Here is a 26015-nt window from a genome sequence, read left to right on the forward strand (position 1 = left end):
ACATGTATTTAAAAAAATCTTAAACTAGGTTATTGGGAGAGAAAAAAATGAAAAAGAGTCAATTCCTCCCTCACTTCAAAGATCAGGCATTCTCTTTGTATGCACACACACACACACGTGTGTGCTTTAAATGAATTCATGGTTAACATTTCAGTTTTAAATCTCTCAGGAAATAGACTCTGGTTTAATATTGATAAACTCAATTTTTTTTCAAATGTTTATTCAATTATCCCAGCACGCTTTCTGAAGTTTTCTATATGTAAGGGTAAGCAACTATTGACTCTTTTTCATGGACAAAGGATATGAAAAAAACAATTCAGCGACACTAAGAAAAAAAGTTTTTGTCCATGTTTTACTGAATAATTCTTTCCTGTCAATTGCCAGGAGTTCTTTATATAGGGGAAAGATTAGCCCTTTATTTGTTTCAAATCTTCTAGCTGATTTGTAATTTCACTTTAGATTTTAAGCTCAGAAATTCCTCCCTTACTTCAGAGATTAGGCATTCTCTTTGTATGCACACACACATACGTGTGTGCTTTAAATGTGTTCATCATCATGTTAGGTATGGAGAAGGAAATGGCAGCCTACTCCAGTGTTCTTGCCTGGAGAATCCCATGGAGAGAGGAGCCTGAAAGGCTACAGTCTATGGGATCACAAGAGTCGGACACGACTGAGCGACTAAGCAGTTATTAGATAAGTTATCCATGTGTCCTTTTAAATGAGTAGAAAGTTTTTTTCAGTCAGAAAGCTCAGTTTTAAAATAAAACCCCAGATTTCTGATTATTTATTAATTATCCCCGATATAATATGTTAAGTTTTTCTTTTTTATTTTAGCACTTCAGAATCCAGAGGTGGTTGCCCTTCGAGGTGGACTGAACACCATCTTGAAAAATGTGATTGATTGCCAATTAAGTCGAATAAATGAGGCTCTCATAACTACAATTTTGCACCTTCTTAATCATCCAAAGACCCGACAGTATGTACGAGCTGATGTAGAATTAGAGGTAGGAACTTATTATTCTCTTGTAATTTTAAAATATGACTTTAAATACGTACTCTTACTTTGAAATTTTATTTGAAATTTTAAAGTGAATAGATGCAGCACAGCATTAATTATTAAACCTAAATTAATAAGTTTGGCTTATTCCAGCAATATTTTATCACTCATTCAATTTGGATTGAATTGAAAGAATTCTCAAGAATATTTCATCAACATGTGAAGTTTATTCATTTTTTTATTATTTGTGAAAACTTGAGTGAGCAAATTTGAGCACAGTTAAGGTTTCATAGACATTTACCTGTTTATTTAAGAAGACAGTTTCTTTTTAAGGACTGTAGTGTGTTAATTGTGTGGGAATAGCTCCTGCTAAATATATACTATTTATTTATTAAACCATGCTAAAATTTTCTGAACTTGGGAGCACTTGTTGGCAACTAATGGCCATATACAATTGAAAGAAATAGAATAAATATCTTTTTAAAAACACACTAAGTTTTTTGTTTTTACTAATTCAGTGTTGTTTTTTCAGTTAGTCTAAAATAGTAAGGCTATTTTTCTATAATAAGCTGTTAGTAGAGTTTGGAATAAAATTATCACAAACTGTGTTCTTTCTTCCCCCCGCACCCCCGACCCCATCATTTTTGGCCTTGCCTTGTAGCTTGTGAGATCTTAGTTCTCTGACCAGGTATTGAACCTGGGCCCTTGGCAGTAGAGTGCAGAGTCCTAACCTCTGAACCACCAGAGAATTCCCACAGACTGTATTCTTATAGTTTATTTGTGTGAATATATTCAATATTACATTGTTGTCCATTGCAGACATTATTCAGAGTAAGCTTACTATGTTTGTATTTGGGTGTGAAATTATGCAAATTATGAAAGATTTATTGTTCCCTGTTTTGCCTGTTTAGATCATTTTATGAAACTTGTCTTAAATGTTATAGTTCTGGTTTTATTAGGGCTACTAGAAATATTTTGATACTATAAAATTGACATTAGCTTGTATCATTAACAAATTTCAGTACAATTTTTTCCTTAATAAATGATTTTAAATACGTTATTCATGGGCGTCCAGTGGGAATGAGCTGGTATTTTTGATATTTCATAGTGTATTTTGCTTTAAGTTTTTTCTTTAGCAAGTGGGGAAACTGCTTTTAAGATTGGAGAGATGATCACAATAAAAAAGATGTGTATAGACTTGGTTTTTTTTTTTTACCTCTATAATCGTACAGCAGATTAGCAAAGCCTTTGTGTATATGAAAAAACCCTCAAAGAATACGGTAAACTTTTTAAGTACACTACCATCTTTGCTTCTCTCTTGTTTTTTTACAAATGTTAGTTCTTTTTTCTTTAACAAGATTCCCCTGGTATAGCAGAGTGACTGAGAGCATAGACTTCAGGCTTTACAGATCTGGTTTTGATTTTTTTGTTCTACAGCCTACTAGGTTTATGATGTGGGGCAAGTTATTAACCTCTTTTGGATCCATTTTTCACTAGGTAAAATAAAAGTCATGGTTTTTACTTTAATTATTGTGAAGAATAAATACTATAATAATAATGGTAATAGTAATAGCAACTAGCATTCTTGTAAAGCTTATAATAAGTTAGGTAATATTTCCAAGTGTTTTACATATATTCGGTCCAATCTACATAAATGTTATAGTTAGTACTTGACACCTAGTTAATATTCAATAAATACTGATTGCCTTGGATATTAAATCATTAATTATCATTATCTTCTACTTTATTGTTATCTTCATCCTCGAGGCTGCTGTTAAGAGAATCTTGTCCCCATTTTTATTAATTATATTTTTACAAATTTTCGCTCTAATTTGATAACTTTTTCCTGTTCTTGACAAGTTCCAAGTTCTGAAGCAATTCTGGATGAGTACTTAAAGATTTAAGTTCAAAACTTATGAAGTATGTAGAAAAAATACCCAGTCTCTCACTGCTGAAGAGAAAAAAAAGTTTGCTAAAATCTCTGTTTACAGTTTTGGAGGTCCATTCTTTAGAAACAGGAAAACCAAAGGTACACTGAAATCTGAACAAAATTGTAGTGTTGTCTCAGTTTAACTTGGTGATTAGAATAAGCTGATCACTCCCTTTAACTAACCTGACTACAGGGGAAAGGATGAACCGTTTCTAATGGAGATAACGTCATTTGGAACCTTTAATCAAATTTACAGTGTCCATCATTCAGTCAGAAATTTGACTATGTAAATGAAAAAGGATACATGCAAAAGGTTATGACTGTGTAATTGAAAACTCAAAAGGAATTCCATAGACGAATATCCACAGGTGATTCAGATATTGGAGCCAGAGGGAAAAGATTTTAAAACACCCATGACTAACTTACTAAGAAAAATGGAGAAAAATAAGAAAATAGATGAAATAATGGAGAATTTTACCATCTAATTGGAATATGAAAAATAAATCAAATGGAGTTAGCATCAAAAAATATAATACCTGAAATTCTGAACTAGATGAAATTAAAGACTCATTTTGGACAAGAAGGTGTCATTAGTAAACTGAAAGAGAAGTCAAAGATCAAAGCATTTGCAGGTGGGTAATAGGAAGTAAATGAACAAAACAAAAGGAATGAAACATAATTGTTGTCTTTGGAGAAGAGAGAGAATGAGCAGAAGCAAATATCCAAAGAAACTGTGGTCAGAACTTTGTTTTTAAAACTGGTGAAACTTCGTAAAGCTCCGAAAACTCAAGATAAAGAAAACAACTCATAGGTACATCATGGTAAGATAGTTGAAAACCAAGATAACTAAAAATCTTAAAATCAGCTTGAGATAAAAAGACTGCTTTCAAAGGAACAAATCTGACAGCCAATTTCCCAACAGAAATTTTAGAACCAGAAGACAGTAGAATGGCATCTTTAGAGTGCAAAAGAAAATAATGTCACTTACCCCAGAGAAGGAGAAGGCAATGGCACCCCACTCTAGTACTCTTGCCTGGAAAATCCCGTGGACGGAGGAGCCGGGTAGCCTGCAGTCCATGGGGTCGCTAAGAGTCGGAGACGACTTAGCGACTTCACTTTCACTTTTCACTTTCATGCATTGGAGAAGGAAATGGCAACCCACTCCAGTATTCTTGCCTGGAGAATCCCAGGGACAGAGGAGCTTAGTGGGCTGCCGTCTGTGGGGTCGCACAGAGTCGGACACGACTGAAGCGACTTAGCAGCAGCAGCAGCAGCACCCCAGAGAAAATGTCTTTCAAAAACAAAGGTAAAATAAAGATTTTTTAGACTAACGTAAAAAGACCCAAGGAAATCTAAAGAAACAAACACTATTCTTTCTTGGATTCCTTGCCTTTATGTCATGAAGACAGTAATGCAGCCTATAATAAGGCACACATGAGAAGGAACTCAGCCCTGTTGATAACAGTTTGCATGTTGTGAGTGAACCATTTTGAAGCAGATCCTACAGCTTTAGTCAAGCCTTGAGATGACTGTAGCCCTGACCAATATTTTTACTGCGATATTATGATGGACCTTGAGTCATAACTGCACAGCTAAACTCTTGTAGAGTCCTGACTCACAGAAACTATGCGAGATAATAAATATTTATTGTTGTTTAAAAAATGAGACAGACACAGAGGAAGGTTAAAGGGAATCCTTAGTCAGAACGAAAATGATCTGAGACAAGGAAATGCAAAGAATGAAGGGTGGCAAAAAAAGGTACACATATGACTAAATATAAAAGACTACTTATTGTCAAAAGCAGTATTTGTAATGTCTTAAGTATTTTAAAATAAAATTCAGACCACAATAATGTAATCAGTGCAGAGCAGGGGGGTTAAGTAAATGAGTTATAGTAGTTTAAGTTCTGAAATACATGAGCTTATTAACAAGGTTGCTAAATACAAAGGACAATACACAAAAATAATTTGGATTTCTTTATACTTGCGACAAAAAGAATGGAATTTATAAAAGACATTTAAATAATGTTCAAAAATAGGCAACACTAACTCATAGTGTTAGAAATCTGTGTAGTAATCTTGGGGTGAGAACAAAGAGGAGAAGGAGGAGGCTCCGAGGATGCTAGTTACAGTGAGTGTGTTTAGTTTGAGAAAAATCTGTCAAACCTCACATTCGTGATTTATGCACTGTTTAATAGGTACGGTACCTGTCAATTTAAAAATTCAAAAATTGTACATTAAAAGAAATCACTCAAATATATTCCTTGATGATGAGTTTGAAGAAATAGGCTCTTCAAATAAGCTCTAGTTGGGATTATTAGAGATACAGAGAAGTTGGATGAATTTTAGCTTGTTCAAGGAAGAGTGCATTTTATAATAAGGACTCTTTTCTTTTTCTTGCTTTTTCCTTTTATTAGCGAATTTTAGCACCCTATACTGATTTTCACTACAGACATAGTCCAGATACAGCTGAAGGACAGCTAAAGTGAGTACCATGTGTGTTGCTGTTAAAACTTTTAGATTTGCCTGATTTGTATGTCAAGCCAGAGCAAAATGAGTTTAAGTAAATTTCCTATTTCATGGAGTTATATTGTAGTTCTCTTGTAATTAACTATGGCTTAAAAAATTAAAAGTAATCTTTTGGGAAATTTAAAGACTTGGAATTAGTTTCTTATTTTAATAAATCTAAGGTAGGTGGCAGTAGAAACCTAGACCTTTAATCATTTCTCTATTGTACATTTGTTGTTGTTCAGTCACTAAGTCATGTCTGACTCTTTGCGACTCCATGGACTGCAGCATGCCAGGCTTCCCTGTCCTTTACTGTCTCCCGAAGTTTGCTCAGACTCATCATGTCCATTGAGTTGGTGATGCTACCCAACCATCTCATGCTCTGTTGCCCCCTTCTCCTCCTGCCCTCAGTCTTTCCCAGCATCAGGGACTTTTTCAATGAGTCGGCTGTGCGCATCAGGTGACTGAAATATTGGAACATCAGCTTCAGCATCAGTCCTTCCAATGAATATTCAGGCTTGATTTCCTTTAGGATTGACTGGTTTGATGTTGCTGCCCAAGGGACTCTCAAGAGTCTTCTCCAGCACCATTGTACATATTTTTAGCATAATTACATTGAAAAACTAAAAGGGTCAGATAATAATGAGTAGAATGAACAGCTGCCTTAAATTGAGTATGCAGAAAGATAAGCCATGTAGAATTTTGAGAGTAAGGTTAATAGGGAAATAAAAGGAGAGAAATATTATTTTCCAGAAACGAAGTAGGATGATTTTTCAGAGTCTTTTGGGAGAGAAAAGTACGTGTTCACTAGGAATGCTGGAATAATTATATTTGAATTGATTTAGAGGTCAAATAATACACTATCTGTGGAGTTTTGCCAATGACACAATTCCAATAAGTATGCTATCAGGTGTAGCATAGTAGGTTTGTTGAATTGCAGATATACTTATGTTTAGAGATAACATGTTTTTTAAATTCCTCCACTAAGTTTGGGAACACTGTAAATGGGCATATTTTTGTTGTTTTTCATTTTTTTCCAGAATTAAAAATAGCGCTTTCGTATCTTGAAATACCTCCATCACTGTGGATACATTGCATGCTAACTAACATCATTTCATGAGCTAAGAAATTAAGAATAGTTGTTCTCTAGTTAAGATTTCTCAGACTTTATTTTTGCTAAGTTATGAATTGAGATTCTTCAGCCCCTTTCTTTCTTGGCACCCTGTGACTCTTGGGCATTCTCCTTACTGATGAAGAATGTATCCATTTTCTATTGCTGTGTGACGAACGATTACAAATATAATGGTTTAAAACAGCATCAGTTTATTAGTTCACAGTTCAGTAGGTGAGAGATCTGGCATGGTTCTTATCTGGAGGTTTTAGTGAAGAAGCCATTTATCTCTAAGGTCACTCAGGTTATTGGCAGAATTCATTCCTTGCTCTTGTACAACTGAAGTTCTATTTTCTTGCTGTCAACTGGGGCCTTCTCTCAGCTTCTAAAGCCCACCTTCTTTTCTTGGCACATGGCACTCTCCATCTTCAAACACAACAGAAGTTCCTTGAATCTTTGTGCTTTGAATCTCTCTCTGACACCCTCTTCTCCCTCCAGTTAGAGAAAGCTCTCCAGATCCAACCTACCAGATGATCTCCGTATGTTAAGGTCTGTTGGGTTGTATGATATAAACTTAATCACAGTCATGGCAGTGATAACATATTCATAGGGATCCAGGGATTAGGATCTGGAGTCTTGAGAAGACAGGGGCATTTTTCGAATTTTGCCTACCAGGATAAGTAAGAAATGAACCAGGGTACTTAGAGTTGTGGTTGGGTAGGGAGTATATTCCACCAAAATCCTATCTTTCCTGTTTGGTTCAATACTTTGCTTTCTTTAAGTTTCTGGAGTATGGGCAATTTCTGTAGCATGGGTACATTATGGCTAGGGCATAAGGAAATGGATGGGTTTTATGGTTTTTTTTCAATAAAACTACCAATTTACTGAATAGGTTAGAAAATGGGTTACCAGGCAGTCAATACAAGTGTATCACAAACATTTTTAAGATATGGAGCACCAAAAGCTTAGTCACACAGTTAACTAATTCTCATTTCTTCCACCACCCAGTGTCCCCATTTTAGTTTCTGTTATAGTCTCGTGTTGATTAGTACAGCAGAGCTCAGAGTGGTTGGTCTGTATGTGTGGGGGGGATTTTTAACTATTTCGTTCCACTTTTATAAACTGCTTGCCTACCATTGTTTAATTTGATTTTCTTTCACTGTTCTTTATTCTTTATGTTTTTTTTTCCCTTACCAACTCTCTGGATTTTTGTATTCTTAAACTGTTAAGAACTTTATTGGAAAAGTGAAAAATACGGCACGGAAAAGAAATGGACCATTGACAGGGTAGAGATGGTTGAGGTAGCATAAACGTACATGATTGCTAATTAAGTATTAAAACTGGCAATATGCCATACATGAACAGTGTTTGACAGTGTAAATAGTTCTATTGGTTAATTGATTGTCATTAACTATTACATAGAAAGAAACAAGTGAGATGATTGGATACCAATTATAAAAGAAGAAAGTAGTTGTCAGTAGGCCCCAGCTGACAGAAAACCGAAACCTCAATTGTACAACAGCAAGAGAGTGAATTCTGCCAACAACCTGAATGAACTTAGAAGTAAATTAATAATAATATCTAATTATTTAATAATAATCAGCGAATATATGGCTTGTTGAGCTTGCTTGGTAGAATAAATAGAATAAGCTTGCTCAGATAAGTTTGGGACAAGATTTTTGAAGTAAAGAGAACACGTGCAGTAACAGTAAGAGGTTTATGTGGTCATTTTCTTTGCTAAAGGGCAGTCTTTTGACAGAGATGCTTCTTAAGCAAGCTGGTGGTATTGCTAATGCTTACAGGTGTTGATGAGCTTCCTGAATAGTTTTTAGGAAAAGCAGGAAAAGTAGAACTCAGGAAAGCAGAATTTATAATTTAAGACGTGAATTTCACATGTGGGAAGGCATGATCAGTACATAATTGAGTAATTTGCTTTGAGGTAGATCTTGTCTTTATTTTTTTAAATGTATTTTAAATTTCCTGTGTAAATATTTAAATATTAAGTAGTGATAGCTCTTACTCTGATATAGTAATAGGGAAAAGCTTACTTTTTATTTAAACATTTAATTTCTTTGACTCTACCCCCACCCCACCCAACAGAGAAGACAGAGAAGCAAGGTTTCTAGCCAGTAAAATGGGAATCATAGCAACATTCCGGTCATGGGCAGGTAAGTTCCTCTGTGTTACTTTATATTGTATAAGACAAACTTGACTAGTTTTTCAAATGTTAACTTATTGTAGCATCTCATTTAAATGTTAACATGGTCTTTTTTGTGTGTTATCATTAGAACCAAGAGGGGTTTAATACACAGTATTAAAATTGACCATTTGTAAGTCAACATTGCTGATGATAACCTGGGCATTTAAATAAAAAATTTGAACATGATCTATACCAAAAAAGATTTTAAGAATGTTAGTTGAATACATCGCTAAAGTTTCTTACCTTAAACTATAATGTAGAATGTTATAAATACCTTATAAGCAAGAATAGTAGTCTCAAATATCTTTCCTTTTGTTTCTTTATTGTGTTTTGGGATGTATTTTTTTAATTTAATTTCTTACTGAAATACGGTTGATTTACAATGTGTTTCTGGTGTATAGCAGAGTGCTTCAGATATATATCTATATAGGTATATAGATATATGTGTATATATGTTCTTTTTCATATTCTTTCCATTATGGTTTGTTATAATGAATATAGTTGTCTGTGCTATACATATACTGTAGGACCTTGTTTATTTTATATATAGCAGTGTGTATCTATAAATCCCAAACTCCTAACTTATTGCTCCCTCACTTCTTTTCCCCCTTGGTAACCATATGTTTGTTTTCTCTGTTTGCAAGTCTGTTTATGTTTTCATAAATAAGTTCATTTGTATCATATTTTAGATTCCACATATAAGTGATATCATGTGGTATTTGTCTTTGTCTGTCTGACTTCATTTAGTATGATAATAATCTCTGGGTCCATCTGTGTTGCTACATATGACATTAGTCTATTCTATATTATGACTGAATAATATTTCATTTTATATATATACCACATCTTCTTTATCTGTTGATGGACATTTAAGTTGCTTCTGTGTCTTGACTATTAAAATAGTGCTGCAGTGAACACTGGGGTGGATGTATCTCTTCACATTAGGGTTTTCTCTGGATATATGCTCAGGAGTGGAATTGCAGGATCATATGGTAACTCTATTTTTAGTTTTTAAGGAAATCTCCATACTATTTTCTATAATGGCTACATTAATTTACTTTCCTGCCAGTAGTGTGAGAGGGTTTCTGTTGCTCCACAGCCTCTCCCATGTTTATTATTTGTAGACTTTTTAATGATGGACATTCTGACTGGTATGAGGTGATACCTCATTGTAGTTTTGATTTGCATTTGTCTAATAATAATTAGTGATGTTGAACATCTTTTTGTGGGCCTGTCGACCATCTGCATGTGTTATGGGGAGACCTATCTACTTAGGTCTTCTTCCCTTTTTTTTTTAGATTGCTTTGTTTTTTTGTTACTGTGTTGTATGAGTTGTTTAGATATTTTGGAAGTTAATCCCTTGTCAGTTGCATCATTTGCAAATACTTTCTCCCATTCTGTAAGTTGTCTTTTCATTTTGTTTATGGTTTCCTTTCTATGTAAAAGCTTAGAAATTTGATTAGGTCTCATTTGTTCATTTTTGCTTTTCTTGTAAAAATTTTTCATTGGACTGCAGTTGATTTGCAGTGTTGTGTCAGTTTCAGGTGTCCAGCAGAGTGAATCAGTTACACATGTCCATTAAAAAAAAATATTTTCTTCTCAAATAGGCCAATACAAAGTATTGAACAGTGTTCCCTGTGCTATACAGTAGGTTATTATTAGTCATCTACTTTATACATAGTGTGTATATATGTCAGTCCTGGTCTTCCAATGTATCACCACCTCTGTCCCCTGGTAACCATGTTTGTTTTCTACATCTGTGACTTTACCTCTGTTTTGTAAGTAAGTTCATTTGTATCCTGTCCCCTTTTCTTTAGATTCCACATATAAGCAATATCATATCTGTCTTTCTGTGCCTGAATTACTTCACTCAGCATGACAGTCTCCAGGTTCATCCACGTTGTTGCAAATGGCATAGTTTTTTCTTTTTTATTGCTGAGTAGTAGTCCATTGTATATATGTACCACATACTCTTGGTATACCATGTTCTTAGTTTGTGAAAATGACTATGCTATCCAAAGCAGTCTACAGATTCAGTGCAATCTCAATTACCAATGGCATTTTTCTCAGAACTAGAACAAAAATTTGTGTGGAAACACAGAGAGGCCCCAAAAGGTGAAAGCAATTTTGAGAAAGAACAAATGGAGCTAGAGGAATTAGTCTCCCTGACTTCAGACTATCCTACAAAGCTACAGTTATTCAAATGTTATGGTATTGGCACAAAAACAGAAATATATAGATCAATAGAAAAGGATAGAAAGCCCAGAAATAAACCCACTCACCTATGGTCAATTAATCTATGACAACGGAGGCAAGAATATGCAGTGGAGAAAAGATAATTTCTTCAATATGTGGTTGGTGCTGGGAAACTAGGCAGCTACATACAAAAGAATGAAATTAGAACATTCTTAGCACCATACACAAAAATAAATTCAAAATGGATTAAAGACCTTTAAGGCCAGACACTGTAAAACTCTTAGAGGAAAACATAGGCAGAACCCCCTTTTACCCAAATCACATCCTGATCTTTTTTAAATTTTTTTTAGTAGTAAAAAAAACAAAACAAAAAACCCAAATAAACAAATGGGATCTAATTTAACTTAAAAGCTTTTGCACAGCCAAGGTAACCATACCTCAGACTGGGAGGTATATTTGTAATATTTGTAAATGTAAATATAATATTTGTAATATTTGTAAATGTAAATATTTGTAATGTTTGTAAATGTAATTTGTAAATGTAAATGTAATATTTGTAAATGATGCAACTGACCAAGGGATTAATCTCCAAAATATATAAATGATTCATGTAATTCAATATCAAAAGACCCAATTGAAATGACTCAGCAAAAAATGGGTGGAAGGTCTAAATAGACATTTCTCCAAAGAAGACATACAGATGGCCAACAAGCACATGGAAAAATGCTCAATATCATTAGGAAATGCAAATCAAAACTACAATGAGGTATCACCTAACACTGATCAGAATGGCATTGTTAAAAAATCTGTAGGCAGTAAATGTAGAGAAGGTGTGGAGAAAGGGACCCCTCCTACACTGTTACTGGGAATGCAAATTGAAACAGCCACTATTTATTGGAGAACCGTATGGCGATTCCGTAAAAAACTAAAAATATCAATAGAGCTACCATATGATGTAGCAGTCCCACTCCTGAGCATATACCCAGAGAAAGCCATACTTTTGCTTTTATTTCTATTGCCGAGTAGCCCAGAATTTCTTGAGAACCTTTTTGGATGTAATTTAAATGGTAAAATTATTCATAATCTCTACTTAGTTGGAAAATTCAGAGAATATTTGAAATACACTATCACTTATGATGATCAAATAATATAATAATGTAATTTAGCTTAGAAAAATGTAACATTTTGTATTATGAATACATCTTTTGAAATTCAAATCAGTGATCTTTTTTTTCTTTTTATCCTTTATAGGTATTATTAATTTATGTAAACCTGGAAACTCTGGGATTCAGTCTCTAATTGGAGTACTTTGCATTCCAAATATGGAAATAAGGGTAGGTAAAAATTACTCTGTATCATTCCTGGAATTTTAGTGGAGGAAATTAATTGGAGAAAAGTTTCAGGTGGTGTTTTTCCTCATGAATTGTTAATCTGTGTCACAGAACATTTTAAAAATACAGGAATAAATATTTACCACTTAGTTGAACACTAAGGATAGTAATATGAATCATTTGAAACAATGCTGTTGTAGGAACTATGGATGTATTAAAATTAGATTAAAATGTGACATTAATTATGCCTTTTCTTTCTTTGAAATTAACTACGCTTTATTTAATAAAACGCATAGACATTTCACAGGGGCATTCTCATTGTAAAAGTTTCAAGCAATACAGAAAACTATACTTAGGGAAAAGTAAACATAATAGTTATGCAACTTACACCTTCTAACTTTTATTTTTATGTTATGAGTAGTGGTTTTGATTAAAATTAGGGTATTTATATGCTTAATTATTAGACATAGTCCTAAATTATTATGACTTTCCTGGTGGCTCAGATGGTAAAGAATCTGCCTGCAATGCAGGAGACCCAGGTTCTATCTCTGAGTTGGGAAGATCCCCTGGGTAAAGAAATGACAGTCCACTCCAGTTTTCTTGCCTGGAGAATTCCATGGACAGAGGAGCCTGGTGGGCTGCAGTCCGCAGAGGTGCAGTGAATCAGACACAACTGAGTGACTAACACTTCACTTTCTAAATTATTAATTATAAGAATTGTATAAAACAGCTAAAACAGATTGAAATTAGAGGGAAAAAAATTAACTCTTCACAAGGTTCTTCCTTTTCCCCTTCTACGTTTTTCTTTTAATGTTCAAAGGAACAAAATTTGCCCCCCTGTTTCTAATTATTAGTATAAATATTAGCTAGAGGTGCCTTGCTTAAAATGTGAACTAAAAATAAAAGCATCTAAACCATGGAAGGATGTTATTAAGGATGGAAAGATCTATAAGCAGGGAACTAAAGGTTCCAGTTCAGTTGACTTCTTACTCAGCAAAAAAACATGCTCTTTTGAGTTTGGCCAGACTGAGGTTTGACTCCTCATTTTATTATTTATAGCTCCATGACCTTAGACAAATTATTTTCAACCTTTAAATCTATTTCTTCATGTGTACAATGGGGATAATACAAGATTTATTGAAAAAGTTACATCATGTATATGTAGTAAGCATTCAGTACTTTTCTCTAATATAGGCAGATACAGTAGTTTTCTAAAATATAGTAGTTCTGTTTTTACCAATTTTTAAATCTGTGAATAGGACATTTAAAAATTTTTAAGTGAAGATTTATTCTGTAAAAATAAATGAACTGTATTTTTTTTTTTTTACTTTCAGCGAGGTCTCCTTGAAGTGCTTTATGATATATTTCGTCTTCCTCTACCTGTTGTGACTGAAGAGTTCATAGAAGCACTGCTCAGTGTAGGTAAGTATTGAAGTGCATTCACTGTCCATATATTGTAATTTTTTTAATGACTTACCTAATGGAGGCAGAGTCCCTCCAAGGTACTAAAATAAGTATTGAATATCATTTTCTTTTCTTATTGCATATTTGTGGCATGAAATTAATATAAAAATAAAATCTCAGGTGAATTTCTAAAAAGAAATTTTAATTTCTTCTCCATCACCCTAGCTCCTGAAATTAGCAGTGAAATTAATAATAGAAGGATGGATCAAGAAGGGAAGAGAGGAGATAATAAGAAACTGTTTGCAATTCTCAGATTATTTGATTTTTAAAATTTTATTTTAGCTAAATGACTCTAAAGCCTTCAATGAAGAAAGTTAAAGTTAGATTTATATAAACCCTTCATTTACAGAAATCATCTTTTTTCTGTATGCTTTTTTGAGTCTTTTTTTTTTTTTTTTTTAAGCCAACAGTTAAAATTATTTATAGCCTGGTTGTATGCTATGCTGTGCTAAATCACTTCAGTCGTGTCTGACCCTTTGCGACCCTGTGGAGTGTAACCTGCCAGGCTCCTCTGTCCATGGATAGCCTGTTTAGCTGATGGTTGTTTAAAGTGTTTCATTGATGTATTATTTTCTTCTATCTAAATTTATTTTAGATCCAGGTAGATTCCAAGACAGTTGGAGGCTTTCAGATGGCTTTGTAGCAGCTGAGGCAAAAACTATTCTTCCTCATCGTGCCAGATCCAGGTAGAATTTAAGTACAGAAATAATAAAGATTTATTACAGTTCCTATTGTTATGTTAAATTTTCTAGTGTATGGAACAAGATTTAAATATTTCTGTGCTGTATTTATTTCCAGGCCAGACCTCATGGATAATTATTTGGCACTGATACTCTCAGCATTTATTCGTAATGGACTTTTAGAAGTAAGAATTATAAACCTTTTTCTATTTTATTTCCTCTAACAGTTCTTTCAGAGCAACAAACATGATGCGTAGATGTGTTCATTCATGTGTGCTATTTTGCAACTATGCTGTTTTCTTTTTATTTTCAAAGGGTTTGGTTGAGGTAATAACAAACAGTGATGACCATATCTCAGTTAGAGCCACCATCCTTTTAGGAGAACTTTTACATATGGTAAGTTTAACAACTTTTAATTATGTTTTGTACGTTAATGTTTTAATTTATGAAACAAGGCTATTTTAACAGTGTTACTTTGCATTATCTCAAAAACATAAGTTTGCACTTATTTGGATATATAGCTTTACATTACAAAGAGCCCTTGATACTTTGTATCATATATATATAGGCTAGTTATTTAAGTGGAAAAAATAAAAAGTATTGAATACTCACTTTCATTGTTGACATTTTGAGTCCATAAATATCTTTCTTTAGAATCTTTAGAATGACTTCCTTCCTAAAAATTATAAAACTATAGATATTACTTCAGTCAGCTAGGGATCGAATTGATAATAGTCAGTGCCTGAATTTTAGAAAACTTTGTGAAGGAAAAATCTAAATTTAACTGCCTTATTTGAACATGTACTCCTTTGTAAACTTGTCAGTTGAGGTTTGTTTTGAAAGGTGGGAATCTTTTTGGAGGGGACATGGTTTTATGACATCAGTAATTTGTGGAAACAAGGAGCTAGCCAAGTGATCTGATCATTTCCAACTCCTAGCAGATGAAGCAGTGAGGGTACTTTGATCATTTGCAAGTTAGAAATTTATATTTCTAAGTCTGTTAGTTAATAAGTGTGAAAGTCGCTCAGTCATGTCCAACTCTTTGCAACCCCGTGGACTGTAGCCTGCCAAGCTCCTCTGTCCATGGAATTCTCCAGGCCAGAATACTGGAGTGGGTAGCCTTTCCCTTCTCCAGGGGATCTTCCCATCCCAAGGATTTCTCCTGCATTGCAAGTGTATTCTTTACCGTCTGAGCCACCAGGGAAGCCCATTAGTTAATAAAATACTAAATAAAAAGAACCACTCTGAACTCATTAAAGAAGAAGTAACCCTATGGCAAATCTTTTGAAATTATGTTACGGCTTGTTATTACTGGCAGATTATTTTTTGTTTTTATAGTTGTGTTTGGTCCCCTCCATCAGCAGGGTTTTGTCTATATAGAAGTTCAGCTTTGTGAGTGAGGAAAAGAGAATTAAGCAGTTTAATGATAACTGTCTTGTTTATCAGTAAGTTATTTAGCCACTTGCTCTGTTAAGCCCATCTACGAAAGAATTAATATTGCAGATTTTGTTTGGAAAGCAGAAGGCAAGTTTCTTATTTTAAAGATTGTTGGAATTATGAGACAAACCTCTTTTGAGAAGCTGGCTTTTAAACCTAAGAGGTAAACTCGTAAATTATGATGTTGCATCCAGCATTTTAAATCCTACTTTTAGCATAACATTATAGCACTGAATCTAAGTTTTGACCTATCATCCTTTTACATTATTTAAGAATTGAATTTAATTGGGTACCACTTAAGATTATAATTTAAAGTTATGATAAAGGATCTATGGAATTTAGAGTTTTATTAATGTAATCTGAGCCTGTATCCTTGTATTTGTTACATGTCATCCTTGATGAAAGTAAATAAGATAAAAATAGTAAGTATGTATTAGAAAGTAAATAATTAACTTCATAAGTAAAATCTCAGTCTTTAGCATTATATCTGTGGATAATCTATAACATAAAATACTCTTTTTCAACTTTTTATAAAATACTATTTTTCATTTTAGGCAAACACAATTCTTCCTCATTCACATAGCCATCATTTGCACTGCCTGCCAACCCTAATGAATATGGCTGCATCCTTTGATATCCCTAAGGAAAAGAGATTGTAAGTGTCCAAGTTCTAGCAAAGTTTGTGCCTAGTATATTTATTAGCCACTTAGATGTCCTTATCTTCTTTTTAAGAAAGTAGTATATATAGGTTATTCCTGAGAATTCTTTTAGGGAAGCCTTTGGATAAGAGGAAAATTTGTAGTTTTTTAAAATAACTTGTATTTTAGGCTACAAAGTATTTTGGCTTGGTAAAGTCAACCTTTTCTCATGTGTTTCTGGACAAGGACATAAAATTTCTACTGGATCAGTAAAAATATTGGGATTGTGAGTTTTTTGGACTATTGTATGTTTTGAGCAACAATTCAGTCTCTCTCAGTATCTAAATTGTATCAGATTAAAGCACAAAGACTAAGTGTAATTTTTTTAATATATGGGGTTAAAAATGTTGAGGAGAAAAATTTTGGAATTTAGTTTCCCATACTTTAGGCATTGAAGTAAGCTAAACCCTTAATGCTGAAGGAAATATTACAAATACAGAATTTATAAAGTATGGTATTACAGCTGTAACTCTGCTGGAATTCGAGGACTAATAATAAAATATAATTTAAAATGTAAGGTGGAGGAGCTTGATTGTATAGTGATAGTAGAAATCTTTTTTCATCTGATAAAGATTGTGTCTCGTCCAGGGATGTCTGTTTTTTTTTTTTTCCTCTTATGATCAGAAAAATTTTATATATTTAGGTTTCTTTTTTTTTTTTTCATGAAGTTTTAAAATGTTCTTCATAGGAATTTTTGTTAAGTTATACTATAATTCTCATAAGTTTAGTTAGCTTTATTAACTTAAAAGTACACATAAGGGCCTCACTATGAATAAATAGTATTTTTTTATTAATTTAAAATCTACCAATGAGAATACTATTATTTAACAGATTGAAGTTGTATTATAAACTGAGAGCATTAGGGATCATCAGTTCTGACTTCAGGCTTACATTGGTATTGATAGCATTCAGCTCTTATTTTAGTAGTTTCTTCATGGAAAAATGTACTTTCTCAAAACCTGGTAGACCTGAACTCTCTGAGTCAGCTTATGGCCATGGATTTTAGTATTCATCAGGAATTCAAATTTTCCTTCAAAATTCCAATAATAATAATAGAATTTTTTTTTTTGAGCTTGGTAAGCTGTCTTTACTGATAAGTACTTGCCAATCTGGGCACATCTCAAGGTTTTTACATTTTGAATCCAGTTTGTATTTATTACAATTTCTGAAGTTGGCCATGGATTTTAGTATTCATCAGGAATTCAAATTTACCTTCAAAATTCCAATAATAATAATAATAGAATTTTTTTTTTGAGCTTGGTAAGCTGTCTTTACTGATAAGTACTTGCCAATCTGGGCACATCTCAAGGTTTTTACATTTTGAATCCAGTTTGTATTTATTACAATTTCTGAAGTTGAGACTTGACTGCCACCAAATTCTTGAAAACTGTACTTTTTATATACCACAAGAAGGGAATTAAAAATAATTTTTAAAAGGATTCCATTTACAGTTGCAGATTAGTAGGGAAAATACAGACTGTTCAGTTAATATTGGAATCATTGGTTATCCAACCTCATACCTTAAACAAAAATCAGCTTCATATGGATCAAGGCCTTAAATGTGAAAAGCAGAGTTTTAAAATAAGAAAATATGTAAAACTTCAGTTTGGACCTTGAGGAGGGATTTCTTAAAACTAACATACAACTGTACCACCACCACTGTAAGAAAAAATTAGTATGTTTTGTTGAATCTGAATAATTAGTGTTTCTTCATACAAATCAGCAGTGTTCTTGTTTTTTTTTTTTTTTTTCTTTGTGGTTCCAAATTTGATTAAATCATTTACTTCTTAGTAACAGTATCTAGCCTGCATTTATGTTTGTTTCAATAGAATAATTTACCAAAGTGATCTCTTTAAAATTATGCTATCCCTCCTACAGTATTAATTGAATTTTTTTCCTCATTTAGGCGAGCCAGTGCAGCTTTGAACTGTTTAAAACGCTTCCATGAAATGAAAAAACGAGGACCTAAACCTTATAGCCTTCATTTAGATCACATTATTCAGAAAGCAATTGCAACACATCAGAAACGGGATCAATATCTCCGAGCTCAGAAAGATATATTTGTTCTTAAGGTACTGATGCAGAAGATGTGATTTTTACTTTAATTTCCTAATTCTTAACCACTGTATTTTAGTAGGCATATACATGCTTGAGTTAGCAGTTTTATTGATGCATATGACTTTTCAAAAAGCTTCTAAGTTTTATAATGACTGGGCAGTTGAGCTGAGTTTTTATAACTTTTTAAAGAACCTTGATAATTCTCCCTAAATGAAAAATTTTTCTTTTTGTTTTTAAAATTTCAACTGTTTTTGATGTAAGGCCAGTTTTTCTTAATTTTTCTTATTATTTTCTGGTGATTTAGGATACAGAGGAAGCTCTTCTAATGAACCTTAGAGATAGCCAAGTCCTTCAACATAAAGAGAATCTTGAATGGAATTGGAATCTTATTGGGACCATCCTTAAGGTATGATAGGATACTTCTTGGTAATGGCTTGATTGTTTTCATTTTATTATTCATTGCAATTTATCATAATTGTATGTTTAGGAATTAATAAGTCCGTAATATAACATATTATGTTTTTTCTAGTGGCCAAATGTAAATCTAAGAAACTATAAAGATGAACAGTTGCACAGGTATGTAAGAACTGTTTTGCATTTAAATGTAAAGAACTTAAATTTGAATTATATTATGTCTGATAACTGTTAAAAGTAATAATTGATGTTTTAAACATACATTCTTACTTTTTAATGGTTGGTATTCAGTAGGTACATACTATATATATATTTTTATACATAGCTTGTGTTTTATAACCAAAAAGCATCAACTAATTGTTTTCTGGTTACTTACATTCTGATTTTAGTTTTGGAACAAATGAAGTACTTAAGATAAAAGTTTTCTCAAATCAAGATTATCAGCCATGTACTAATCCTGGCCCTAACATATGAGAATGATATGTTAAGAGCATAATATCTCCCTCTCAAAGAGATGGGCATTTTAAATATTCTAATTTCTTTCGCATGTGACTTTGGAGGGTTATTCATTCTTCTTCCTCTTAACACTGCCCTTAACAGGCCACACCTTCCATAAAACAGTTTATGTTTATAGCATATACAGTACTTAAAAGGGTATTATGCTGTTTTCTACTACCCCATGCATTTTTATTCCTTCTGAGTTTAGATTACCCAACCACCAGTGTTGATTTCTTTGAGTAAGAGAGCTTTTACTTCATGTTTTTGAGAAGTTCATATCATTGGTATTATTATTGGTTATTATCATCTCTTCACATTTTGAGAAATGTATAGAACATAAATTAATGTTGGAATAAAGAAGCATAGCACTGACTTTTCAGACTTGTGAGAACAGATATGAAGTCTCATTCAACTTTGTTTCTCCAACTCCTGGGTCTGGCATCTTTATTAGATTGGATAATAGTGTAGAAATTAAATTGAACTAAATTAAATGGAAGCTTAGAACATAATGTTGAAAATTACAACATGAAAATATCATCCATTGCTTTATAAATTCAGTTGTTTAAATTTTACCTGAAGCTTTTATGGTTGACTTTTTGCCTAATTGTGAAAAACTGACAAAATCATAGTATAGTAGCATATTGTGTGCAGTTATCTAGTATAAATTCATAAAATATAGTAGAAGAAAATTTATATATTCAAGATTAAAATAAGGTAAAAAAAAAGATCTAACAGTAAAATAAAATGGATACTTGTCAAAAAGAAAAAGAAGAATGAAAATTTATATCCAGGTGGTTTCATCATATTTATCCAACTGTGTATCTTCTAGAAGTGTTATGTTTGAATTTTTCCTGCTAGCATATTTCTTCTCCACTATTTTCTATCAGGCATCTCACCATAAAATTCTTATTTCATGAAGATATTTTTTATAATCAAGGGAATTATTCGTGTGTGTGTGTGTGCGTGTGTGCACGTGCGTGTGTAGAATGTACCAAATGTGTTTATTAAATTTCTTGCCATTTACCCCAATGGTTTAAACCCAAAACATATTCAAAAGCTATGGTTAAGATTTTAAAATAATTGTTTGGTTTATTACTTTGTTGCTGATTTTTTATTTTAATCTTAGGTTTGTACGAAGACTACTTTATTTTTACAAGCCCAGTAGTAAGTTATACGCCAATCTGGATCTGGATTTTGCCAAGTCCAAGCAGCTCACAGTTGTGGGTTGTCAGTTTACAGAATTTCTTCTTGAGTCTGAAGAGGTAATAGACACTTTGAATATTTTCCAGAGCACATGTTTTTCACTGAATTTGCCCCCTTCCTTTTATTTTTGAATATGTATAAGCTATATTTAGAGACATAGAATGAGCCCAGACTTAGATTTTTATCCTTAGTCACTAGCTATTTATGTGACTTTGGGCAAGTTATTTGCCTTCTAGAAGACCTGGTTTTCTTTTGGTAAAATGGAAAATAATACCATCTCATGCAGCATTGTATTGAATGGGATTAAAAAGAACAGATACTCAGAGATTAATGTCTGTTATTAGTAACTTCATTATTATTAAATGTTTTGGACTTGATTAATTGAGTTGATTTTTCTAGTTGTAGACACTAACTGCTTTTCTAGCAATATCATAATGTATTTGCTTTTAGGATGGGCAGGGATACTTAGAAGATCTAGTAAAGGATATTGTTCAGTGGCTCAATGCCTCTTCTGGAATGAAACCTGAAAGAAGCCTTCAAAATAATGGTTTATTGACTACTCTTAGTCAACACTACTTTTTATTTATTGGAACACTTTCTTGCCACCCTCATGGCGTCAAAATGCTGGAAAAATGCAGCGTATTTCAATGGTGAGCATTCCTAGATTCTATCTCAATATATACCTAAACTTTATTTTTAATGTGATCAGAAAGGCTATGCTTTTTAGTCCGTGCACCTGTATTTGGTAAGTTTTATTGTTGTTGTTCAATCACTCAGTCGTGTCTATCTCTTTGTGACCCCATGGACTGCAGCATGCCAGGCTTCCCAGTCCTCCATCTCCCAGAGCTTCTTCAAACTCATGTCCATTGAGTCAGTGATGGCATCCAACCATCTTGTCCTCTGTTGTCCCCTTCTTCTCCTGCCTTCAATCTTTCCCAACATCAAGGTCTTCTCTAATGAGTCAGCTTTTCTCATCAGGTGGCCAAAGTATTGGAACTTCAGCTTCTGCACCAGTCCTTCCAATGAATAAATATTCAGGGTTGATTTCCTTTAGGATTGACTGGTTTGATCTCCTTGCAGTCCAAGAGACTTGCCTGTGAGTGTCCTAGAGTCTCCGGTGGAAGCATGGGTTGACAGTGGCCTGCTGCAGGGTCAGGGACACTTACTACAACAGTCCTGAGAGCCTGCTGGCATTAGTCTTTTTGAAGGAGGTCACCATTACTGCTGTTACCTCTACCATAGTTTTGCCTCAGACCAAACGATAGGGAAGGAACACAGCCTCACCCATCAGCGGAAAATTGGATTCAAAATTTACTAAGCTTGGCCTTGCCACCAGAGCAAGATTCAATTTTCCCCACAGCCAGTCCCTCCCATCAGGAAGCTTCCTCAAGCCTCTAATCCTCATCTGTCAGAGAGCAGACAGAATGAAAACCACAATCACAGGAAACTAACCAAACTAATCACATGGACCACAGCCTTGTCTAACTTGGTGAAACTATGAGCCATGCCATGTAGGGCCACCCAAGATGGATGATGGGTCATGAAGAGTTCTGAAAAAATGTCCCCTGGAGAAGGGAATGGCAAACCACTTCAGTATTCTTGCCTTGAGAACCCCACAAATAGTATAAAAAGACAAAAAGTTTTGTTTAAAATACAAAAAATTTTAATTAGAGTTGTCTTGATGCTCTGACGCTTTTTTAAGAATGGAATATTTCTTAACTGCTTTCTTTTAGAAATGCTTATTAGGAAGTTTAAAATATTTGTTGAATTAATGAATCAGTACAGTAATTCCTAGTAACCTTTATTATTTTCATCATTTTTTTAGTTTACTTAACCTTTGCTCCTTGAAAAATCAAGATCACTTGCTAAAACTGACTGTTTCAAGCTTGGACTATAGCAGAGATGGTTTGGCCAGGGTCATCCTTTCCAAAATCTTAACAGCAGCCACTGATGTGAGTATAACATAGGCAGTAGAACTATAAATTCATAACTAGTTAGTTCAGTATTTTATAAACTTTAGCCTAGTAAAATTATACATTTTAAGACTATGGGATGGAATTTGAGTTTATTTTTAAATTTTAGTTTGTCCAAAGAACTCGACTACAGTACCCATATTTTTATATAAAGAGAAATGCTTTGAAGCAGCCAGATAGATACAGTATTTTATTATACTGGGACTAAAAAACATGTTTGTATCAAGGGCTAGAACTGTCAATTCCAGTCTTTCTGCCCTTTTCAAGTGTAAAACTATTCTAAAACAAAGTCAGATGGACTGTCTATAGTGAAGTTTGATGGTGGTGGTTGGTTTTTGGGTTTTTTTTTAATGTTCTCATTTATCTTTATAGGCCTGCAGACTGTATGCAACAAAACATTTAAGAGTATTATTGAGAGCTAATGTTGAATTCTTCAATAATTGGGGAATTGAGTTACTTGTGACCCAGCTGCATGATAAAAACAAAACGATTTCTTCTGAGGCCCTTGATATTCTTGATGAAGCATGTGAAGACAAGGTAAAGTTTCATTATCTTACGATAAAATACTTAGATGTGAGTTTTTATGAAAATATTCAAACTTGATAGAAAACTGTGTGAAATTATAATGTATGTAATATAGTGGTTTTGGAAGTAGAGAATTTACTATCTTCATGCAGTTATTAATTTGCCTAATAATTATTTATTTTAGGCCAATCTTCATGCACTTATTCAGATGAAGCCAGCTTTATCTCACCTTGGGGACAAGGGTTTGCTTCTCCTCCTGAGGTAAATTTTAAGAAAATTTTTCCTGTAGTTATGTTTTCTTTTGTGTGCTCTCTGGCAGTATGTATTAAAGCTGGATTCAAATCTGGAAAGGAAGCACTCTAAAGAGTTTAGCTGTTAACTTCTGAAAGAGGCCTGTTTTAGAATATCAGGCATTCTTTAGTACTGAAACTCTGGCTTTTCATTGTTTTCCATAGTGTTTCTTTTTCATTTCTGTGTGTCCTCATTCTTTTCATAACATTTTCTTTACTGTGGTTGGATTCATGTTTTTTGCAAAGATTATAAAACTATTTGTATTTGAAATTATAATTGCCTTCTTTAAGGCACTATTCTTAAAGTCTTTGGGCTTAAGTGTATTTGGTTTGAGATACTTTAGCTTCTTAAACAGTTTTTTGTGAGACCCAATGTTAAACTGTTGCCTGTTGCACTTTACAGATTTCTCTCCATTCCAAAAGGGTTTTCCTATTTGAATGAAAGGGGTTATGTAACAAAACAGTTGGAAAAGTGGCACAAGGTAATTTTCTGTTGAATAAGTTTCAGTTTGTATGTTTTTATTTTGGAAAATAAATTTGAGAATTTTGAAATTAAAGTTAAATATTTAAATATTCATATGAAGTCAGGTCTTAAAATTCTGTTACTTATTTATATTCATACTTATCCATTTTTTAAGCTACAGTTATTTTATAGTGTGAACTGTTGATTTTGTATGTTTTCTGTTGAAATTTTGCCTTCAGCTTTAACCTACTGCATCATTTGTCAACCCTACTTACCATCATCATTTCTTTTATTTTGGGTTCCTTTTACAGCCCTTTTGAACTGAAACAGTTTTCCTAACTGAAGATTATAAAACAGTTCTACCAGGCAGATATAATAATCTAATTATTAAACTTCATTTTAGGGTAGACTTTTCATAAATCTGAGAGCAAACTTCTTGCTATTGTACATAATAGGGAAATCTAGGAAGAAGGGGCTAGTTTGAAGGTATTGGTTATCTCTTTAGCTTTTCTTTAGCTGGTCATCACTGTGGCTTCAGTTAACTTGAAGCATTATAAATCATCAAAGCATCTTAGAAGCTCATAGAATAATCAGTCCTAACATAAATGATTCCCAGATTTTCTTCTGTTGAATTCAGATCATTGTTTATATTGTCTGTGTTGAACCATATTTCATAAGATAGTCTCATTTAAAAAAAAATAATGAAACTATAGTTATAGTTACCAGAGGTGGGATGTGGGGGTAGAGGAAATTGGATGAAGGCAGTCAAAAGAGACAAACTTACATTTATATACTTATAATAAGTACTAGGGATATAATATACAGAATGATAAATATAATTAGCTTTGTTGAATGTTATATATAAAAGTTGTTGAGTAAATCCTGAGAGTTCTTATCACAAGGGAAAATATTTTATTTCTTTAGTTTTGTATCTATATAAAATAATGTATGTTCACTAAACTTATTGTGATAGTCATTTCAGATGTGTGTAAGTCAAATCATTATGCTGGATGTACACACTGCTGGATGTCAATTATCTCTCAATAAAACTGGATGGAAAAGAAATACTGTAACTGTAAAGCATACAACTTCAGGCATGGAGTCTTTCAGTAATTGGTGAATTGGAAAACTGAAATAAAGACATAATAGTTTCATTCCCTAAACAGAAGATTATCCTCACTTTAAAAAAAAAAGTGAAAATATCTAGGAATACCGAGACTAGTTTAGAAGCAAAATTGGTAAGAGCATGAACTTCAGTGGTGGTGAGGTTTGATAGAGAGACATTTTCTGGGCATTTTTAAAATAAGATGGACAGAATTCATAAACTGATTGGATATAATAAATGAGGACTGCTTGACTCTTATGGTTTCTGATTTGAATGCCTGAGTAAATAATGGTTCATCATTAAGAGATTGTGATTTGCAAGATTGAGGATACTAAATTTTGAATAAATTGAACTGCTATTGCTTATGGGATGGCCAGTGATGATATCCAGAAAATACTTGGAAATGTGGATCTGGAGCTGAAGATGGCAGTTTGGGAGTTGTCAGTGAATAGTAGTAGTTGAAATTTGAATTGAGTGAGATCACCAAGGGAAACGTAAAGAACAAAAAAAAATAAAACTGGAAATTGCTCCCTAGAGAACACTCTGCTTTAATGAGGGGAACAAAAGGATGGGGATACTGAGGAAAAATTATAAGAATGATTTCACTAAAGGATGCTTCAGGAAGGAGAGACCAGTGGTATATATTCTTGAGAGAGGTCAGATAAGGTAAACACTAGAAAAAACACTGTTGAATGTGACAGGTCATTGGTGAATTTTGCCAGAGCAATTTCAGTAGAAAGTTGCAAATAGATGCTAACTTGCAGTTATAGTGAGTTTCGCCAGTAAATGGAAGGTGTAAAAACAAAGACAACTTATCTCACAAATGAATTAGCGAATGGGAAATTAATTAGTGAATAGTGATTGCCTACCATTAAACTTAGTGCTTTTCAAGTATTAACCTCATTTAATCCTCACAGCAACTCTGTGAAATGTTT

General features: G+C 33.2%; 1 protein-coding gene across 3 annotated transcripts in view; it reads left to right on the top strand.

The window, feature by feature from the left end:
* Nucleotides 1–26015, top strand: part of RICTOR (RPTOR independent companion of MTOR complex 2) — a 126840-nt gene that overhangs the window by 69269 nt on the left and 31556 nt on the right. For all 3 annotated transcript variants that reach the window (XM_043488494.1, XM_043488496.1, XM_043488497.1), the window contains 18 exons: nt 835–1004; nt 5344–5411; nt 8646–8713; nt 12193–12275; nt 13607–13694; nt 14332–14422; nt 14535–14601; nt 14732–14812; nt 16408–16508; nt 18458–18623; nt 18914–19015; nt 19139–19185; nt 20648–20783; nt 21175–21374; nt 22550–22676; nt 23070–23234; nt 23407–23483; nt 23916–23994. In XM_043488494.1, coding sequence (XP_043344429.1) covers nt 835–1004; nt 5344–5411; nt 8646–8713; nt 12193–12275; nt 13607–13694; nt 14332–14422; nt 14535–14601; nt 14732–14812; nt 16408–16508; nt 18458–18623; nt 18914–19015; nt 19139–19185; nt 20648–20783; nt 21175–21374; nt 22550–22676; nt 23070–23234; nt 23407–23483; nt 23916–23994 — 1916 coding nt within the window. The remainder of the gene's footprint in view (nt 1–834; nt 1005–5343; nt 5412–8645; nt 8714–12192; nt 12276–13606; nt 13695–14331; nt 14423–14534; nt 14602–14731; nt 14813–16407; nt 16509–18457; nt 18624–18913; nt 19016–19138; nt 19186–20647; nt 20784–21174; nt 21375–22549; nt 22677–23069; nt 23235–23406; nt 23484–23915; nt 23995–26015) is intronic.

This window comes from Cervus canadensis, chromosome 16 (assembly GCF_019320065.1).
Source record: "Cervus canadensis isolate Bull #8, Minnesota chromosome 16, ASM1932006v1, whole genome shotgun sequence".
NCBI classification, from domain to species: domain Eukaryota; kingdom Metazoa; phylum Chordata; class Mammalia; order Artiodactyla; family Cervidae; genus Cervus; species Cervus canadensis.